The following is a 22,236-nucleotide window of genomic DNA, read 5'->3' as shown; positions in this document are numbered from 1 at the left end:
CTTTTAGGGAAGAGTCTGGGCGGGGAGCGGGAGAGATGACGGGAGTGCAGGGAGAACAAAACACTCTCCATCTGGGAGCAGCGAGATGAAGGCCTGAGAGCCGGTATTCCGTTGGGGAGGTGAGGAGCGAAAAGTGAGGTAAATGGAAGGTAATGCTAGGCTGGTGAAGCCAGCCAGCCTCTTTCAGCTCCCCAGCTATTCAACTCAATCCTCTGTGGAACCCCCATCAGAGCTGGTGACTGCTCCTGGTCCCCGGAAAAAAAGATGATGGCATGAAAGGGGGGAGGGAATTGAGCAAGGGACAGAAAGGAGAGTGGGAGTAGAAGATAATGGATGTTTGTTTATTTCACACACACACACACAATTGGAGAGCAGTAACCAAGAGGATGGTCACGGTTGCTATGCATCCCGGAATATTTTAGCTTTTTTCAGGAGACAATTGCTGTTGTGTACTATTATTACAGTCAATCAAATCCGGCATTAAATTCTCATCAAACTATCAGTGATCACGTGAAATATCAGCTCGCTCATTCACGGCAAGCACACGAACCATTAGACAGCTATTATAGGTCAGGTAGATCGTGAGGCAATATGTAGAGAACCTGACACTTATTTTATCAACCTTGTCGGCATAAATTCTCACCGCTAATCTCCCCAAAGGCTGCGCGGTTGGTTGCGCTGAATATGTTTGCATTTGAAGGTGTCACCCAAACCTGACAGGTCCTTACACTACTGCTTCCAGGAACAGGATAATTCTCGCTGCAGATGTTTCCAAGGATACACAAGGTCACTTCCTAACTAACTGAACACATGTATGCATATGTTCAGTTACTTAGGCGGTGACATCACAGGTTGTCCAAAACTTGGAAAACTTGAAGAAAGTCAGCGTGTTAATCAATTCAACAACAAAGTGTCAGGTAGCAGAAGAAATGTAATGATCCAGCAAGGATGCGAGTGATTACACGTACCTTGAAACATGACAGACATTTTCTTCTTGTAGATGGCAAAATCAGTCTCGAGGAAGACGCAGAAAATGACCCGTTTGATCTGCACGGGAAGAAGAAAAGATACGGAAGAGTAATTAACGAGCATGTTCATTGCTGAAAGGGCTCTCTGTGAATCTGATGAAGAAAAACTAACCGGACAAATTTAGATCTGACAATAGTGGTCGCCATGCGGTAATCTAATTAGTTACCCCAAAGACCATCTAAACAATACAAGCTGGGACAACTTTTGGCACATAGTACGGCACATTACATCAGAATAGGCATTATTTAATGGGGCGTGTGATAAGGGCATAAGCCTCTGTATGGGAACGGACATTAAATCAACATTAAAAGTTAAGGAATAAACTTGAAAATTACAAGAGGAGTAGCAAATTAATTATAAAGCCATAATTAAAAATGCTGAAAAGAAAAACACGGAGTAATTACATTTTGTACTGAAACCTCATTTAAATGCCACAGATACATATTTTGTGAAATCAAAAGCGCTTAATATAAAACAAGATTTTGACTTATTATTTCCTGTTTCGATGTCATAAAAAACAGTATTCTGAGAATGCTTCCCAAACTAACAACAAGGATCGTTTCATTAGCTATTAAACTTCAGTCAGACCCTGAAATATCTGGAGCCGCTACCATTTCCCTTTAAAACAGGCAGGTCTTCTGCACTGTGTCAGTGCACTGTTATTTAGTAGGTTGTTCCAAGCATCTTGCCACAGTTCTGTCTCAGGTGCTTCTGTCTCTACGTGGAAGCAGAGCTCCACAGGGGTGGAGGGGGGGATACCATCTGTTTCAAGTTTCCTTGTTGTTTTTGTCACTGAAGTTAGTTCTTTATGCATCTGGCTTTATGCTTGCCATGCTAATAAATTTGGCCCCAATCAGACCCTCTGAAACTGTGTGATGCATAAGAGCCTAAAACAAGCCAGAGCTATAAAGTGACTTGACTGATGATGCCACAGCCTACTGTCTTCTGTTATTGCCATGGGTTTCTACTTGCTGCTAAGATAAAGTAAACAAATGTATTCTACTGTATGCCAGTGGGAAAAAAAGGTCTACAAAATTCAGCACAGGGGGTTATGAAGGCTCCTTTCTATTTTATAAACTAAACAAACAGCAGATAAATGGCGGAATGAGCTCACTGACTCCTACACTTCACTTGGCAAGAAGTTATAGTTGCAAATATTAAATATTAATTAACCTGCTATTTCCTCTGCTGTTTTTTTGGCCCAGTCTAAATTCATAATTGTTATGTTTTTCACTTAGGAACTCTAAGCACACTGAATACTGAATGGTTTCAACCTTAAAGCACAGAGAGGATGGATAGATGTTAGGTTACACAGAAGTCTGGTTGCCTGGAAGACTTAATAATATTAGCAAATAATCATGTAATCTGAATAAATCTGTATAAATGCATCAGAAAGATAAACTTTTGTTTTATTTACCTCTACATAAGTTAAATTTTTCACCTTCTAAAAGAAGAGGCCTGCTTTGGGTTTAAGACAGATCCACTGGCACTGTGTTTTCCACACTTTGACAGTGTGTCTAAAAACGATTCATAGAACTCAGAAGAAAGAGGTCACCTCTTTCAGTCTCACCCTTCTCCAGCAGAGTCTTAGATGTGCAGGCATCAGTCACGGTCACAGAGACGCATTACACACCACGGCAGCAGATAATCGCTTGACTGAATAATGGCAATTTTACACAACAGCCGTAATGCTAGCTATCTGCTCGCCATCCTCCTCCGTGCAGGATTTTATGTTCCAGTGGAATAAAGGGGGCCCACCGGCTTTACCCCCATTCCTGACCTAACCCAGCACAAGGATCCAATTCAAAGAGACACCCTTCTGGTGCTCATACAGACATACATCTATTAATAGTTTATGATCAGTGCTTTGGAGTAAATGTTAGGAGCTGCATCTTGGATGGTAACATTTTATTTTGCTAGATGTCTTGGGGGGGCTTTGTTCATAAAATGTAGACTCACTCTCTCAACCCTTCAACCCTGACAGAAAATGAAAGAATGTTTTAAGCCTCCTTTGAAGTCGTGGGCTCGCTGACAAACAGAAAAAGCAATAATACGGCAAGATAGTGCATACCACTGGGTGCTGGAAGGCCACAGCAGCTCCCCAGGAATTTCCATCACTCTTTTGTGCCGCTCCATTCTAAAACCGACTGCCCACTGTGAAACAGGATGAATCATGGATTCATGCTTTGCATCGCACAAAGAGGCTGGTGTGCGCGTGCATTTGGACACACACATACCAGGGGTGCTGATTACATTTTGCGTATGCACTATTAGATGCGATAAAATGGGAAATACTGCTCTGAGGGAATATGAGCTAAAGTCAAAAAAACAAAACAGAAAATCTTTGTATCCATGTCATGTATACGCTCTCTGTTTCTCTCTCCCCTGTCAATCTTTTTGTCTAGTTTCTGTTGCTCCGCGTCCACATTCTGCACAAGGCTCAGGCAGCGTCTTTTATTCTGCAGATCAGAAATACATTGTATGGTCTTTGACAGACATCAGCTAGACCAGGATGCCAAATGAAACCAAAAATGCCGGTGCTGAACATTGACATTCAGCCTGTATCTAAACAAAGTGTTGCAAAGAATTCATAAGAGCCAGAGAAGGTCTGATCTGTGACTCTTTCTTTAAAAAAAAAAGTACATTTCACTAGTTTGTACCTTAAAAAAACAGAGGCAGCGTGTCACCTGCGTGCACAGGTATTGTAGCATAGTCATCGGAAAATGATCCATCTAACAGTTTCCCTGAATAACAGTCAGACTCCTGTGCACCTGATGTTTTAATCATTATTTTACATGGACAGGGAACAACACACAAATCATTTTATGGGATGATACACATAATGTGACTGCTGTTATTCTGGAAGGACGACATGGTGAAAATTGGTTCTACAAAAAAGCCATTTCTGGCCAACCAGGGTGAACGTGAGGATTAAATGAACACTGCAGAGTAAATAAACTGTTATTAAATACTTAATTTTAGATTTTTGACTTTGGAATGGAGATCCCATATTTCAGTTTGAGGATGTGAATCGTGCATGTGTGTGTGTGTGTGTAAAGTGTGCACCCTGTGGTTACCAAGGTTGGAAAAGTTAATGGAAGACTAATTAGAAAGCTGGGATCACTGCATGATAACCTGCCCACTCATTACTCATCGCTGATTGGAGGGATTTTTGTTAGGGTGAGCACAAAAGGACCAGGTCCCCTGGCTGTACACAGTGCGGACGGTCATATTAACAGAAATGCTGCAAAGGTTATTGAGAGAAATAAGATAAGATAAGATAAGATAACCTTTATTAGTCCCACACGTGGGAAATTTGTTTTGTGATGTGTGATGATGTGAAATGATGTGTTTTCTGTCTTTACTTAGGCATGAGTAAGCTTGTGGATGCTTTATTAAAACAAAACAGGCCCTTCTTTAATTTAAAAGCAGTTAAAGTGAAATTTAAGATATCTTTTAATGTATTCCAGCACTGTTTTAAAGGTGTTGAGATCCTAATCACAACACTTTTAAAACAGGGCTAATTAAAAATAGTGCACAATGCTTATTTTAGTAAACTTCCCACAGATGAAAATCACCAAGTGTGAGAGTGAGTGATTTAAAGGATAGAAATCAAAATATTTGAATCATTGAAATTATGTTGTTTACTTCCTTTGACTTATTATGACTTATTATGGTTCTAAAACCCGTATATTCACAGACTGGCAAAGTCTCTTAGGCACCCCCCAATTGCATTACAAATCCTGGCTTATGAATTGTGAACTAAAAGTTGGATGGTTCTTCTACTCTTGAGCCCAAAGTTGGACTCCACCTCTGCCCATTTTAAATAAGCAAGCTTGGGCTCAGAGCAGGTGGCGATATTTCGGGAACTTGTTTTTTTCTCCCTCTCTCTCTCTGCGTGGCCAAGTTTTAATTATGATTTGTGGATTTAGCGTTGCCAAGGCATTGATTTCCTGCATATTGGTTTTCAACACAGTCATAGAGATTCTGTTTTTGGCCTTTCACTTTGCAAATGCGATTGCTGATATTTCTCCAGATTCTCAGAATCTTTAAATATTATGTATATGATGAAATCCCCAAGTGGGAAAACATTACTGTAAACTATAAACTGTTCCACTATTTCCCATTATCTGCCGAGGCCTCTCCCTGCCTTTACTTTTGATAGATTCTCTCACTAATTAACACTTTCCAATAATATCTTAATATTTTAGAATTTGACATGATGCCTTTGAACTACGTTCAATTTAGTATCGGGTTTAAAGTATTTTCAAATTAGTTGGGTCTCGTTTTAGTTACATTTCTCACAAAATCTCAACTTTAAAGGAGACAAAGGTTGTTCAGTATTTCATTCCTGATGAATTAGTATTAATTTGTTGTGATTTTTACAACGAAGTATGCCTATTTTCTGTTGTTTCATTAAAATGCTCTCTAAAACACTTTGTTCATCTAGCCTAATCAACTCAAAACCTATAACTCGCTATTATAATTGTGAACAAACAGGTCTCAGCCAAACTGTCTATGTATGAGACTAATTAAAATGATAATGCCATGAGTTCACCCCATGCATTTCTAACTCATTAGCGTGGCACATGAAATGCTGAGAAACAAGATTTGGGAGTGGCTAGCTCTGTGACATGGTGCCAGACGCGTGTGCTGCTGTGTTCATGAGCAGCATGAGACGATATGAAATTGCCATTAGCAAACGTCTCGTGTTTTCATGAAAATCTGTACGTGATTTTTAATTTGTGTATCGGTGGTTCATCATTGTGGCATGCAGCTCACCAGGTGCAGCAGACACCTACTGGCTGGCTAACAGATAAGCTGTCATAGCTGGCCACCCATGCCCATAATTACATTGGAGGCACTGCCAGCAGAATCTGACATGCAGGATCCACGTACGCACTTTTGCTACTTGCATTTCCTTCTTGGTTCTGTCACAAACAATAATAGGGACAGGTTGCCCTAGCATGTCTCCGCCAGCTGGAGCCTGAACCCAAGGGAGAGCTGTGTCTGTGTATCCTATGCCGCCTCGTTACAGGCGCGCTGGCGGATGTGGAATCCTGAAAGCTTACATCCAGATGGACAGCAACAAGAGACTGATATACAGTATTTGTAGCAGAAATAATTAATTCCCTTTATTCAAAACATGTTCAGGGTTGTTACTGAATGGACCCTGGGTAGAAGTACACCTTGGCAGGTCACCAATCCATTAGCGCAGAGGAGCATATTACTGTATATACCATACGTACTGTATTGTGTTCGTTTTTTTTTGGGGTTTTATTCATCTCTGACGTTACATATGTAACATATGTGACGATATGTGACATATGGGTCTTTTACGTCAGTTATCATACACTACTAGCACATGTCATTGTTTGATACTGATTGAATAATTTCAGGGAATTATTCGTGAGACAGAAATATCTCCATAAAACGCTGCCGTCTAGCTGCATCATCAAAGCCATAATCAGTGCGCACTCGTCTCCTTTGTTGTCGAACGTGCTGGATTGGATAGAGGGTTCACTCTGAGGCAGGTGGACCATATCCAGGTTTATTACTGACGTAATTACACACAGCTGTGTCCCCCTCACCACTGATGCGCGGAGCCTGCAGCGAAGGAAAAACTCAGCTTGCATATGGCGTTTATGTATCGTCTATGTAAACACACAACCACGCCGAAACATCTAGGTCTTTCGCGACCACAATGGCGCAACGGGCCGTTGCACGTTTTGCTACTTCAAGTCTCCTTGTCGCTGTGACATCCCCCGTGCCTGCTCCGTTTATCTAAAGCAGAGATTAAGCTGGGAGCAGGACTGACAGTAGATGCCAGACGCTGGCACTGGTTACGCAGGCAAAGCCGTGAGTGGCTCCTCCATTTGACTTTGATTGCCCTCTCTGCCGAGAGAGCTCCGGCTTCACCTGCAGCAGACTGGTGAATTATCATTTCAAAGAAGTGCCCAGAAAAGGTTATCCCTTTGAACAAAATGCCTCCATCCATACATCAAAGGACGAGCTTGACAGTGGGCTTTGAGAAGGCACGGTTACGACCAAAGCCTGGAAGAAAGTGCTGAGCTCAAATTCTTACTTCCAAAAGCCAGTCGGCGTTAAATGCCCACTGTATCATGATAAGGGCAAGGGGATCGTCAATGGAGTTGGCTTAATATTGTAAAACAGACCTCCGATTTTGATAGACGTTTATGTACACAATTATGCATGAGTGCTCAGCACAGTGTGACTAAATAGAAGTGATAACATTCTGGTAAGCTGCCTGGTTATTTCATCAGTGTAAAACATCACTGCGCCGCTTCTAAGGCTGTACGCAGTGCAGAATATAAAACGTTTTGACAAGAAAACGCTGCCTTGCTAGATTTGGAAAATTCCATAAGATAATATATCAGCAATTTGTATGTTAATTCAACAAATGCTGCATGTGCCTCACATATTTTACACATTAGAGCTGAACAAATAGTTCCCACCGTATTATTCAGGCTTCATTGCTGCATGGCACTGTAGACGAAAATTGGAAGTACAGCATGCTTCAGGCATCGTGCATTTTACTGTAGCTCACATTTTCAAAAATTGTTCTCTCAGACTGAAAGAGACAGCATTTGACTTTCACAGGCTTTGAGCCGTTCCTGCCAGCTCCCACTGCCAGCAGCACAAGCTCTGTGCTATCTGATTTAAAAAAAAAAAAGACATGACTTCGTCAGGGAAAAGTCACAGTTCATCTGGTGCATTTTACTTCTTTATGGACTCCTCAGTATGTTAAGAACATCCAACACAACAGCTGTAATATTCTGTAGTGGCTGCTTTACTTCTGCAAAATGAAGAAGAATGTGACTAATGGTGCAATAGCCACCGCTGATAAATTTGCCAGTTAATATGAATGGTCAAATAATTATAATGATGGAATACCTGTGTCGATTCTATAGGGAATAGCATAAGTGTGAAGGAGAAAGATCGGCTCGTTTTCTAATCCTAAAGATGAGAAGTGCAACAGCAGATGAGGTCACGAGGGAATGATAAAGGAAGGACGAATATAAGAGGTGTATCTATGATCCATGACTGCATCGGTAATGATCTGACCTCTGGACTGCCGCTGGCCTATAACAACCTATACTGATGAGGTGTGTGTGTCTGTGTTAAGGTGGAAGGAGGTGTACTGTGATAACTTCTTCAAACGCTCACGGATGCATAAAGTCAGACCTTTTTATGTAGCTAAAAAGGAAACACAATATTTCTCTTTTTGTTTTGAGTCAAGGTAATGTGGTTAACTTCTTTATTTTGGCTTCTTGAGCGTTTTACTTCAAATATCTTTCCTATTGTAACATCTTTCAACATTGCAACTAATGGCTGTCTGTAGAGCAAAAACACATATTCTATGAAAAGTCCAAAGACAGTTTATTGAAAAAGGCATGGCTTCATTAAGAGATGTTACTACTAGATATCTACTACCTGATTTATGCTGCTGTCTTCTTCTACGCATCTTTAAATTGTGTGAAGGGATGATACCAGCTTTTCTTTACAAAAATACAGTTTGTCTCCACAACTGGATGAAACATATGCATTTCCTACCTCACGAAACCTTGAATTTTCTGACGCTCTGCTCATTTTCTGTTTTCCTACCCTATCGTTGCTAGCTTTTATCGCCCATCAGTTGTTGATATGCATTATCTGTTATATGAAAACATGCTTCCACATGCCCACAATTGCACTTGCTGATAAAACTGGTTGTAAGCCTGGGAAACTACTCCCCCAAAAATGCCCCACATTGCCTCTAGTGGTAACAATAAATACACTCAATGCTAGTAGAAAAAAAAAAGAACCAAAAATAATAAGTGTAAACTCAGCTGCCTGTGAGGGAAAGTGGAGTATAGACATCCTGAACCTATAAGACCTTGCTGGCTGATGTAGTCATAACACAGTGGTTTATTTATTTATTTATTCTTTATTGTCAGATACTAGTTTCACACAAAAGTGAATACTTTTGGGTCCCGCAGCGGCAAATTTATGAAAACTGCGGTGTAATCTAAACCCAATGATGTTTACCGCTGAAAACAAAAATCTCTCTGTTTCCCAGATAAATCACTTTGGATGTTATCCCTCTGCAGTGCGCAGGATTTTGCAGCAGTCAGTGTGAGTCTCTGAATGATTTTTTGGCATGTCTGGCTTCTCCTTTTCAGCTGCATGTTTGCATTGCCTGTGCCTGACTGGTTCTGAAGGGGCTCTCCTTGGAGGAAATATGTGGTGTGATCCAGCCAGGTCCTCTCCACTTCGAGTATTACACAAAAGCTGCCAGATGAATGGAAATCCAATCACAGATCCCCAAAGCAGAATTCCCTGAACTACACACCGGCTGCCATGAACTGTAAATGGAGGACAAACAGGCCGTGGAGAGGCACAGAGGACACTGGTGATCTAAAATTTATCTTTAAAAAAAAGAAAAAGAAAATAACATATCCATGCTTCTTCAGGGAAAGAGAGTTGTGCTACAACTACTAGAAGACTGTACATTCATCCTGTGCATTACTCGTATATAACTAGCCAATACTTGAGCATGACGATGAGTGAGACAGCGTGTGGGCTCTCCTATCTCTTGCTACACGGGAATGCTAATAATTTTCTCTGAGGTGTTACCCACCTGTTTTTTCTTTTTCCTTCGCTTAATGCCATAAGGTCAGGAGGCGCAGGCATTAAAAAGTACGCTGCTTCGCACACACGTTCTTCTAAGTGAAGCTATTACCCCTGTGTTACGTTTATAATAAGCCACAATTTCAGGCGGAAATATGAATATTTTTTCCCTTTTGTTACTTCATCCAGTCTCTGCATTAGAATTGGCTGAAACCTCACAGAAAAGATTCATTAAAGCCCTTTTTTCCCTTTTCCCCCCTTCCAGTTCTTAACAGCGAGACAGTCTGAGTAATCCTCAATACTTCATTATTTAATGTCAAATTCAAAATCTGTTATTTTTCTTCTATCTGCCATTTAGAGACAAACTCGGAATTTAAATATTCTCATCATATTTCTAAAAACCATCCTGTGATGTCATAGGAATAGTTATCAGAGATTTTCATTACAAAAAAAGGGGACCCTGAGTATTTAAAAGAATTGTGTTAAAAGGGGCCGTTTTCACGTTAAAATACCGCGATAGCCACTGAGAGGATCTGACAGATTTACACACTGCTGAAGAAAACACAGGATGTGAGTAATGGCAAGAAATGTAACACAAAAAAGGGGAAAAAATCCTGAGAGCAATACCATATGGTTGCGTGGGCGACATCAAACATGAAAGCAAGCCTGAAACCAGAGGTGGTGTTTGACATAACTTATAAAGTGGAATGAAGATCTGAAATGGGGACGCATTAAGCAAATTTAAAACGTCCCGTTTAATGCAAACGGTAGAGAGTGTGTTTATTTAAAGCGGCAGCCTTGTAGATTAGGACAATCACCAAAATAGAGATTATAGTTAAACATTATAAGACGCATAAATCGTGAATAAATAAAAGAAATGTAGGAGAATATTGACTGCAGACTATAATATGCTAAAAGGTAGTTAACACAGCTTAGTTGAACAGTACAACAATGATAGGAGATCCATCTGTTCGTGAGATAAATGAGTTTTACAGAAAGCACAAAACACAGTCAGCGATTAAAATACAGTTTTGTAGTTTTGCTTCTTTCTGTGTTGTAACTGACAGCAGGAGACTGATAGGAGGTGCCTGAAGGTGTTTGCTCTACAGATGGAAGCCTGATTAGATATTGTAGATGTAAGTGGCTCACGAGGTTTATAGCGGGTTAATCAACCAAAGCAGAGGTAAGCCATGCAGATTTGTGTAAATAAGTGTCACCCACTGAAATATTTCTTTTTGATGACAAACATCTGTGTAATAGAAGATCTCGTCACTCAAAGGCTCAGCTACGTGCTGTTATATTATGACAAAGTGGTTACCTTTACAGCTGGCCCCAACACGCACATCGCACATCTGGATATCTGGATTTCATTAGCATCTGAGATTTAAAAAAAAATTATCTAAGCATTAACAGTGAAATTTAATATGTCTTGGTATAAATTCCTGAAGGCAGATTACATCTCAGTTCTATCGTATGACTGAATATATTGAAAATGCAGATGGAGAGCCAAATAACTAAAACACTGAACGTGCTTTTTCTTAGTTTTTGACTTTATGTCCTGCTTGTGTTTACTCTGGATGTGAGTATCTGCAGCTTACATGTGAAAGAATTAATGAGTTTGCATCCGGCTGGGATTTTACTGGCGTTTATGGCTGAGTGTTAACGTAATAAGCATCCAGCTGTGAGTGCCGTCAAGCTAAAATCCAACTTAGCTACAGATAAAAGAAAACCAAAGACCTCAAAAAGCCACCGATAACACTGAGAGCACATCGCGTTCAACTCTTCATGACCTTAAATTTAGAATACACTCCTGCAAAATGCAGAGTGAGGAAAGTCTCTTAAAAGTAATCTTTGTCATCATATATAGGCTAGCATATAGACTAGCACAATCATGAGGAGGAGGTAATACTCTTTACTCTCAGTGATTTGCATGATTTCTCTCAGACAGTAATATATCCATATATCCATATTACAGACAGTAATATATCCATATTACTGTCAGTTTTCTTATGTGTATTTGCATCCTGTGCACTTCAGGGAACAGAAACACACTTAAACTCACACCCAAGAAAAATAAGGAGCCTTTTCTGCACCACTGTATGACAACGTGTTTACTGTAATCTCTTATCTACATATAGCAACTTTTAAGATAAATATCACAAAGTGCTTCAGAATAAAAAAATAAAAAAAATTATAATAGTTTTAGAAATATAATAGAAATTTTACTTTTACATATCAGATAATGTACATGCAGCGTGCAGAAACACGTACTAATGTGGATGCAAATAACAGTTTAAAAGACAACAGAGAAAGTTGGAAGCCTGACTGATCAAAGAGTTCATGGAGGGTTACTGAAATAGGCGGGGCTGTGCCTTTCACACACCAAACAACAAAAACAACTTTCAAAAGTAATAATAAATTGATAAAGTGGGTCGAATTAGTGTGGAGAGGAGAAAAATCAAGCTCTGTGCTCAACTCCTGAATGTGAATCCAACCTGTCACTTGGTGCCAGATCAAAACAAAACATAAAAAATGCAGTGGCATCCAATGATTAGTTTACTGGTAAATAAGCAAAAAGCTAACGCACATTAGGGCGAGACAGAGGGATATCAGACAGTGCTGTTATGTTCTTGTTTTTTTTTCATTGGTAACTTTAGAGGGTCGTACCTCTAGAGACATGATGACTTCGCAGGGGGTTAAACTGGATTTTACCACGAGCAGCAGCCTTTGTCCTGTCAGTTTGAGGCTCAAGGATCAAATGTGATAGTTCATGGAAACAAAGGCACTAAATTAAAAATTTCTTAAACAAAAACAGTGAAATTCTAGAGTAAGATATCTCAAATAAAATCTGTCTAAAAAGCTAGACAGCAGCTGTGAGAAGCCAATCTTTGTCAAGTTTGTTTTAGAAATGAAACAATATTAACTTTTGAAACAACCACAAACTTTTCAGATTTTGATGAAGAAACATATTTTTAAAAAAAACTGAAGAAGAAAAATGATGATATACATAAATACCCCAAAACAGGCCTATACCTGTAAACAATGCAATGGCAGAGATGCTTATTAAGATTTGTATTTTATATATATTATATCTAAATATATTATAACAGTTTGCAATGATGACTGCTTCACTCGCAGTGCCTTCACTGCAACAACTGCAAATGTGTGCAGTACATCCACTGTTTGCTGTGCAGAAGAGTGTTTAGGTTAATAAGGCTAGGTAAGATCGCAATGGCACGCCAGAAGATGTAAATAATTACTTACTGAGGCTGTGCCACCTGTGCACACAGACCCTCGCTCAGTTCAGACAGCATGGAGCCTGCTGCTATGTGATGCTATGGCTAAATAATAGAAGCAAAAAAGAGAAGGAGAGGAAAAAAATGTGTTTGTAAGACAGCGTCTGAAGGTGGCAGGTTCAGGGGTATAAATAAAAAGAGGTGTTTGTATTAGAAGAAAAAGAGCTGTAGAGTAGAAGGGGAATCTCTACAGCAACCAAATTAGTGCGAGATGTTGTGGTAGTCTGTGTGGACAGTCATACAGCACATATACAGACTTGTGCTTTAAAGCTTTCTGAGTCTCTTCCAGCTTTCTACAAATATCCCAAGGAAAACTCTAATCAATAGTGTGTCCTTTTTGGTCAAGCTGTCGCTTAGAAAATCAATGACCTCCCGTTGCCCAGCAAACTGTTTTCCACACTGTCTCCTGTAATCTTCCTTAAACTTGACTAGAACCAAAGCAAGAGCCAGTTGTCTTCCAGCCTAATACTTCAGTAACTACCCACAGGAGATGGGTGACACTTGGCGACAACTGTGTAACATGGGCTCTGTAAGCTGCTGTAATTAATTATGCTAATCCAACATTGCTTTATATGTGCACTTAGAAAAAGACAAACAAGGATAAGTAGGAGAAGAAAGCATACTGCAGAAAGGGTATATGATGAATGAGCAGACTCACCAAGTGGCTAATGCCAGGGGATGAGAACGAGCCCCCCCCCACCTCACTATTGGTAATACTTTAATAAACAAGGACATCCACAGCCCTCAAAGTAATATATCCAGTCTAGGTGAGCTACTAATTACTGTTTCTGATAAATACAGAACGTTAAAGAAGTGTCTAGGGACTAATTAGATCAATGGAATAAGAGTCACTAAGCATGCAGTGCTATCACATGGGACTGTGGAGTAAAGAGGGAGAGCATTCTGTCATGTGGCAGAGACCCAGCTGGTTCAGTCTTAAGGAAATCCTGCATGCTTTATCAAGAGGAAAACATGGACCAATATAAATCTCGAGATCGAAAAATAACAACCAGTGCATGAACCAGGAGGGAAAAATAATGCATAACGCGTGGATAATTGCAACTTTAAACAACATCTGAGCTGTAAAGATGAACAGGGACAGGCTCTACGAGGGAGTGAAGAAATGTGGTGTGAAAGCCTGTCTTAACCGCACCTCTAACCCGGTCCGGGCGGACACTAATTTTCTTACTTCTACCTCATTCTCAGAAATGGGTCAACCCAACACCACACATGGAAAATAAACTCTTGAGATAAATAGTTTAAAGCAATTTACAAAGTTGCTGTTACGTTTCACGGAGTGCAAAATCATTGGAAAATACTATTAAAAAGAACCCCTAACATACTCCATACAGCCATATGTAGGGTCGGAGTAGCACGGAGGAATAAAGCCCATATTGACCCTTGACCTCTGGAAGCGTACTTCTATATTACCATTCTGCATGCCTGTGCTTTGACCTTTTCAAATCCCTCTTTAAAGGTTGCGTGCTCCTGTGTCTGTGTGCCGCGCAGGCTCTGCAGGGGAAGCTGGCTGACTGACCTACAAAGCTATTGTATTAAAAGAACCATATTTATCACCGCGCTCCACACCACTCTGTTCTACCTGCTGCTCAGAGAACATAACCCTTCCTCAAACTCAAGTGCTCCGCCACTCAGCACTTTGGAAAGCTTTTTAGGCATGATTGGTTAGAGGGATCTCTGAAAGGAAGCCCATCGCTTGGCTGCACTGAGAGGTGAAAATGGCATTGAGGAGCCACTGAAAATTTAATCTGTCTGTGATATGTCTGTGCTTGGACATACGAAACACAAGGCTGAGCAAGTATAGGCCAACACTGATCACTTATTACAACAGAACTGTGTCAGGTCCTTTGAACTTTCAGTGTTCTTTACACATGCATTAATATTCATCTCGAATCTTCATAGACCCAGATTCAGTGAAATGGAAACCATCAGGGCAAAAACATCTTTTTCTTATTTTGTTTTCTGCGTTTTTAGAAAAAGTCCAAGTCTCAAGAACAAAGTTGGAATATCAAGAATTAAGACACCACTTCATTCTCAATATTACTATTTTATTGTTGAAATCCCAAATTTCAAAGATGTTCTTTACTCACATTTGAACCTACGGCCAATTTAAAATCCCCAGTTAACCTAATCCCATGGATGTCTTTTGGCTATGGGAGGAAACCGGAGCACCCAAGGCTCTGATGACGACTTAGCATTGCTGGAGCACTCGCTAGTTGCATCCATGTCACAGTAAGAGCATGACTGATGCGATTTATGGTGGTAAAGGAGGGCCTTATGTATCTGGTTAAAAGGCTCGATCCAAGATACGACATCCCAGTTTCAGTTTTATCATGTGAAGAGTTACAAGATGAAGGTACTTTAGGTATTGTTTAGTTTGTTACTTTAGTTACTTTTAAACTAAAGTGTTAAGCAGATATTTTGTACTTTTGCTTTCTAGGCAAGCAAACATTCATTTTGTTTGCACTAATAAAAACTTCTTGCTGCAAGTCTTTCTGTATTTTTTAGCTATAGCATCATAATTATCACTATCACAAATTCTCTGGAAACATCACAATGTAATTTTGAGGCTGTATTTCCCACTCTGGCTGAATATAAAGGATTATTAACCTGCATGTGCAAGTTAGGAACATGACCTTTCGGCTAAAGCTTTTATGTTTTCAGACAACTGAAGCTGAGAAGATTGCAACAGATGAAGAGCTCAAAAAAAAAAAAGGATGGAAATCCAAAACAACAAAGAGAGAATAGGTAACAAAGCAGGCTGGAATGATCTCACCTCTACTCTAACCCCCGAGCCAATTTCCTGATGTACTGTGAAATGTGTTTGCAAGTTTTGGTTTGATTGCAACAGAACATTCTCTATCTGTCTTCCTCCCAGACAGAAACAACACATTTGTATAAATAAATCAAACAGAAGAGAAGGAAAATTGTTCTGAAGCCGCAGTTGACCACAGAAGAGGTCATATTAAATCAGGCGGCTCTGATTTAGCAACAAAACAAAACATTTAGTTGGAAACAGTCTGTAACCAAACGTAAAGGCGCCCAAGGCAAACAGAGCTCCCAGTTCCCCATAATTCCTCCAATAATCTAATTAAGATACTAACTGGAACCATGGCAAGCTAATGAGAGGACTATGACACGTCTGCACTCCGAAGCACTCGCTCGCTTTATCTTTGTGCGCTGGGAAAATAGAATTATTTCCACAAATGCATATTCAGTTTGATATCCGTTCTCTCCTGGAATGGTTTTGTTTTGCTTGGCCTATCTCATCTGTTCATCTCCACTTCAATCTTTTTGTTAATTCTTGCAAGACGGAGATTTGTAGGATTAAAAAATAGAATTTTCTAGAAAATGTAAGTGGGTTAAATAAATGGCGGAACTTCAACAAGTACATATTGCAGTATGGTCCTTTGTCAGATATTTATAGCTCAGAGTGACAGTGGTATGCTCTGATATGTCTCTCTCCGCGGGGATATGGCTGTGGCTCGGTACTGACACAGAGTGCATCAGTGTCCTACTGTCTTTGTGACCTAAACATACAGAGAGGCATGTTGACAATAGCGATCACGCAGCGGTAACACGCTGTCCGTTGTGCATCCTTTGCGCTGTGCGCTGAAACAAAAACCTTTAATTCAAGTGTGCGCTCGATGTTTGGGTCCTCATTTTATTTTGGCTGACAGCCAAAATGTTGATTTGAACTCGGTAGGGTTGGGTACATTTAAAAACCGAGGCAGATGGTAAGATGTAAGAATCCGAAAGGCAAACTTCACTTCCTGCTTTGCGGTTTCTGCAGGTCGGCGGGGTCAGCAGACAGCTTTTCTCCTGCAGCCCATGCTGCAGACACGGAAACACAGCCGGTCAACTCTTTTATCACTATGACATATTGAGAAAGAAGCTGAGAAGAGATCACAGCAGCTCAAGGGAAATGCAGACCTGAGAGGTATATCTCTCCTGCACTCACTTAGATAAGCCGCCGAGTCTGACAGTGCTTTCATTTCTGCACCTTTCTTATTTCATTTGATTGAGTTTTAATAGGTTTCTGGGGATAACATCCCTGTGTTTTTCGATTTTTTTTTAAAAAATTACGATTCAGCACGACATAGTGAAGCCCTTCTGTTTTTGTAGCACGAGTCTATTGAAAAACGACGCCGGGTTTTTATGAAAAAGGAGTGCAGACTTCAGAGAGGAATTTATTTGCTCATTGATCTTTCAGCTACAATCACAATGTCTTATTCTTCATCTGTGCTGCTTGATTCAAAAAATTCGCTCTACAAAGAACAAGTAAAACAGCCAAAATAAATAACACAAAGCTGGGAAATGAACGGGTGAGATGGTTTTTCATGAAGCCCAAGGAAAAAACTGATAATGCCACGTACTACGCACGATGTTCACCGTATAATCTGAACACTGAGGCAGAAAGAAAATGTATACGGAGGCAGTATAAACTGTCACAACATAGAGTGATAACCCAAATTTACATTTTTTTAACCTATTGAAATTCATCGTGGTGTGTTATAATTGGCATACTTTTGTAATTGTGGCAACTGCATGAATATGAATGAAACAAAACTACCATATATATACATATACTATATTTTACATCAGCAGGCACATCTATCTTTCAGCACACCCCAATTAAATTTGACATTCAGTTTTTGGCAGCTTTGAGCAGGCAGTGTGTGTGTTTATGAATATGTATTCCTTTACAGTGTCAATTAAGCATTGGATAAACGTCCATGATACGCTTTTCATGAGCTTAAGTGTAGTCAAACTAATTCTAATTAGCTGGTTTATACGAGCGGCTCAGATTAAGCAGAAAGAGCTGTGGATGTCCCATCGGCGCAAGGCTAAAGCCGATATGTGGGACTGTGTATGTTTTGCAGGAATAATAAATCGTCTCACATGTTTTACACTTCAGACTTGTTCGGTTTTAGTGCTTTAGAGGATTGGCTTGCCAACATTGTCGAGGAAAAAAAACCCCAAACATCTGTAACACATTTAGAAAGTTGATAGTTGATGTGCTTTAGACGGTGTCATTTAAACATCCCAGGTTATGGTGTGTTATAAGAATGCCCAGCTATCCAGGTGCCAGGGGACATTTATTAGACTCCCAGAGGGTTTGTGAGAGAAAAGAGGATTTTAAGGTTCACAAAAAAGACAAAAAACAGGCATGAAAACCTCTCCACCTAAAACGGCAGGAAATCTTCCAGAATGAGGATTAAGGTTCAACTTCCATCTGTGTGACGGACAGGCGAGTACTTAGCACACAATTATAATCCTTTTAAAGCTAATAAAAACACCATCATGCTGTTTCAGCATGAGGTGAGCTAGGCTGGGGCTCCCTCTGATTGGCTGCCGGCTGATGAGAGGTACACATCATAACTACTGCGCCGGTCCCCACAACAGCCTTGGGCTTAAAGGGGCAGAGGTCAGACCCGGGATCACATCAATCACACATCCACTGTGAATTCTACAGGAGCTAATTCGGTAACTAATTTATCTGGGATGGCTCCAGCCTCATGGATGTTGCACAGGTCTTTATTGCTCTGTTGAGGAGAGAGCAACTCCTGTGTGTCTGCTTCAACGGCACGAGATCAAAATAGGCTCGCTACAGTCTGACGAAAATACTAATAAGATGAAATCCTTATTATATACACAGGCACTTAGAGAAAACCGCGAGTAACAGTTGAAATCTGGCTTCGTGCTACTGCAGGAAAACTGCTTTCATCTGCTCGCACATCAGGGAACTCATTAGAAAGCCGGTCTTTCACTCCAAAAACTCAACAGAACCTCAGAAAACATCTGTCTCTGTATGATACCTATCCCTCCAGCACCATCCACGCCCTGCCCAACAACTCAGGTTAGTGGGTTAATTGGTATTAGTGACACTCTCACCTCACATGTGTGATGCAGCGACATCTAAAGTAATGAGTTGACAAAGCTCTTTCTTTTTGTAATGTCCTGTTCTTCGAATGACTTAACTTAACCTTTTGTATAATTCATAAAACAACATCAAAAATACATTATTCACAAGGAAATGGTTGTTTTTCGGATCAGTTCGTGTTTCTCCAAAGCCTTTGGCGCAGGCACACTGAGCTTGCATTGGGAACAAAACTACAAAACACCTCCAGGAGCATGAATAATGTTGAAAAGTAAATGGATATGAGACATCTTATCGCTATCCTCTAGTGAGGGAGGCAGGATAAAAAGGGTGACAATGAGTCAAAGGTTCAAGATGCATTTAAAATGTGCCAAAGACAATTTTCTGTTGTTCAGTTTTTGTCTGAAGCTTTATAAACCTATCGCAGATGTTGTGCCTTTATCTCTGCTGTTTGAATGTGAACGTGAGCCCGGAGGATGAAAATATTTACTCTCTTGCTAGCAGTGGATAATGGGTTGTACCCTTGAACCAATGGGTTTGCGAGAGGAGAACAAAAGAGCACATTGGTGAAGAATCAGTACTGAAGATAATATGAGCTGGACCCGGTGAATCAGCATGGGTCCGGGCTTTGTGACCTGTCACATTCAGACATAAACCAGTTACTTCAAAAGATTAAGGGGAGATTCAGGCTCTGCCTCTGTTCTCCGTCTGTAACTGAAAGGTTGTCCTTCAGATCCGTCCTGCATGCCACAAATCACAAACCAGCGTCTTGAGAAACGGCCGCGAGCACAGTCCTTAGAAGTGGATTGTGAAGAAACCTGATGTAAGTAAGTGCAGCTGCCAGCTCATGTGGTTTTGTTCACTGAACTCGACTTGCAAGACGAGAAGTGGAGAAGTACAGCGTGGATTTAAATAGCTTTACCATACAGCTTTGGGTTTGTTTTTTACCTCCGTTTGAAAATTAACCTCTCGAAAAGTGCATTCAACATCTGATCAAACGTTTAAAGAAGCGCTGTAAGTGGCGCATCTAAATAATTACAATTTATATTTGGTTTCTGAAGGTAGCATCAAGTCCTTTTAGCATCTGCAAATCTAGAATACACCGAGGCTGACAGACATCTTGACATCACACCTAATCTGCCAACATTACAAAAAGGGTGCTGCAACAGAAAAGAATAAATGCCTCTGTTCATGGAAGCTGAATCCACGGTCTCTCCAGGTTAGAGCAACTGTGCCATTTTTAAAAATAACAAATACAGACACGCTGCCTACAGGGACCCAAAGCGTTTACCCAGAACTCTAACAGCTATAGCAGGGATATCACACCGCTGATGGATACTTTCAAATCAGATATGAGGCTTGGTTTCTCAAGTGTGTTACTTCATAACCCTTCAATTATATATCTTCATAACATCGCGCCTTTATTGTCAGATGTGATGTTGATAAATGTCACAAACTGCAAAGAACACAATGGCTGCAGATGCTTTTGACTCTGCGGAAACAACGGTAAACCCAGACAAAACGAGAACGCGTCAGAGGAAGTTAGATGAAATATTGCGACAAGCATTTTACAATCACCCCTTAAATACATATAGATGTATTTTAAATTACAGCATCTCTGTTCCTCTATAAATTATGCATAGAGTGAATGTCATCTAGTTCATAGTAATTTGACTGCTTAAATGCCTGTTTTCCATCACATTCCAGGCTGGGATAGTGGGCGTGGAGATGAACTCTAATGAGTAAGACACACTTACATCCAGGCTATTCCATCCACTTTATGCTTTTGAAATTACATTAACCTTTTAGACACAAATTTTCAGAGGATTTTGGAGGCAGCTAAGTATTGCATCACTAATTGACTGCTTAGTAGAGGAAATGTGGTGGAAAATGACAAGATTATTAGATACAGAGTGAGAATGTAATGGAGTGCTGAAGAAAGAGCTCGCTGATAACACCTTCAAAAATGCCAGCAAATAACAGGAAAGCTGCAGCGGAAAGCCTTTTGTATGAGGGGGGGAAAAAACAAGACATTTCGACAAGGGGAAAGTCACAAATGCACACCCACACAGGTTAGGTCATGTTTTGAGCGAAAATGTGAAAAAAAGATGACTATCTCAGAGAAAGAGCTGAATCCACACAGGTCATTTTTGTTGCCCTCACCTTAAACATGTTTAATTCAATAAGAGCGTCATACAATTTTAATAAAAGGAAAGGCTTGCGGCTTAAATAACTTTGTTTTTCTTCCACTGAGCCCCCCTCCCCATATCACATTTCTAAATTTCAGCCACCCCCCCATCCCCTGCAGGAACACTTGTACATTTCAGTCAGTGTTCAGCAGGCTGCATGGGTCCCCCTCCTTTAACTCTTACCACATGTGACCTGACTGAAGCCATACTGCACAACAGATAAAGCTTCTGAACAACACTGCCTTGCTTATCTCCCCGTTCAATTTTCCCAATTACTATGAAATAAAAGATCAATCCAGAGAGTAATACTGACATGCTGTACGACAGGCTTTACACGGCACACTCTCACAACTTTAAAGAAAAATCCAAATCAATTTAGATGAAGTATTGATATGGATTGAGTTGAAGGGGGGGAGAGGTGACTGATATACAGAGGGCATAAGAAAGTATTGCAGGAGATGATGTGGGAGAGACGTTTTTCATCTTCTCGCACAAAGGCAGCTATGAAAGTCTGCTGTGGCACGTGATTCCCTGTCACACTGACACAAGATCCTAAACACCGTATGTGAAATATTTATGAATAAATTAATTGTTCTATGGGATGTGGCTGGTGCTAGACTGGCACACATTCATTTCTATACTTTTCTATTTTTATTCACTATAAATCAGAGCGCTGCCACATTTGTCATGTTGTGACCTGTTAATTTACTTCCCATCAAATTCAGCCGCATTTCTCCTTGTATAATATTTCTGAAACTACCCGTGTCGCGCATTAAAACAACGATGAATGAGTGTGATTACAAGCGCTAACGCCAGCCTTATTGTTTTACATGGTACACTGCACAAAAACAAGGGGCGACAGTCGCTGCGTGGCACAAACACAGCTGCAAGTAAAGACTGGCTTAAGCAAATGAAGACGTACTAATTCTGATATGGGCCATGAAATACTGTAGATTATCGTTGGTCGCGGAGAGGAGTTAATCAGTTTGCCAAGTGAATGATGAGGAGAGCTGAAGAGAGGTCTCCCACTTGCTCGCCCTATTATCCGGTGGCACGCAGAGAGGCTACCTGGTGTGAACACACAGGCTTTCGTGGCTGGGCACCCCGCGTGCATCAGATAATTGGCAGAGCATCGCCACGTGAAGCTGTGTGCCGAGGGGACGGCGTGCGGAGAAAAACACACAACTTTAGC

General features: G+C 40.5%; 1 protein-coding gene across 1 annotated transcript in view; it reads right to left on the bottom strand.

The window, feature by feature from the left end:
• The window catches only part of macrod2 (mono-ADP ribosylhydrolase 2), a 421,359-nt gene that overhangs the window by 34,782 nt on the left and 364,341 nt on the right, over positions 1–22,236 (bottom strand). Inside the window, exon 9 of the mRNA XM_086258668.1 lies at positions 969–1,047. Coding sequence (XP_086114794.1) covers positions 969–1,047 — 79 coding nt within the window. The remainder of the gene's footprint in view (positions 1–968; positions 1,048–22,236) is intronic.

The sequence above is a fragment of the Aulonocara sp. 'chitande type north' Nkhata Bay genome, linkage group LG13 (assembly GCF_057382095.1).
Source record: "Aulonocara sp. 'chitande type north' Nkhata Bay isolate Kocher_YH1m ecotype deep benthic linkage group LG13, A_spYH_male_GT1.1, whole genome shotgun sequence".
Taxonomy (NCBI): Eukaryota; Metazoa; Chordata; class Actinopteri; order Cichliformes; family Cichlidae; genus Aulonocara; species Aulonocara sp. 'chitande type north' Nkhata Bay.
Note: the sequence above shows the minus strand (reverse complement) of the source record. Positions and strands in the feature narration are given on the sequence as shown.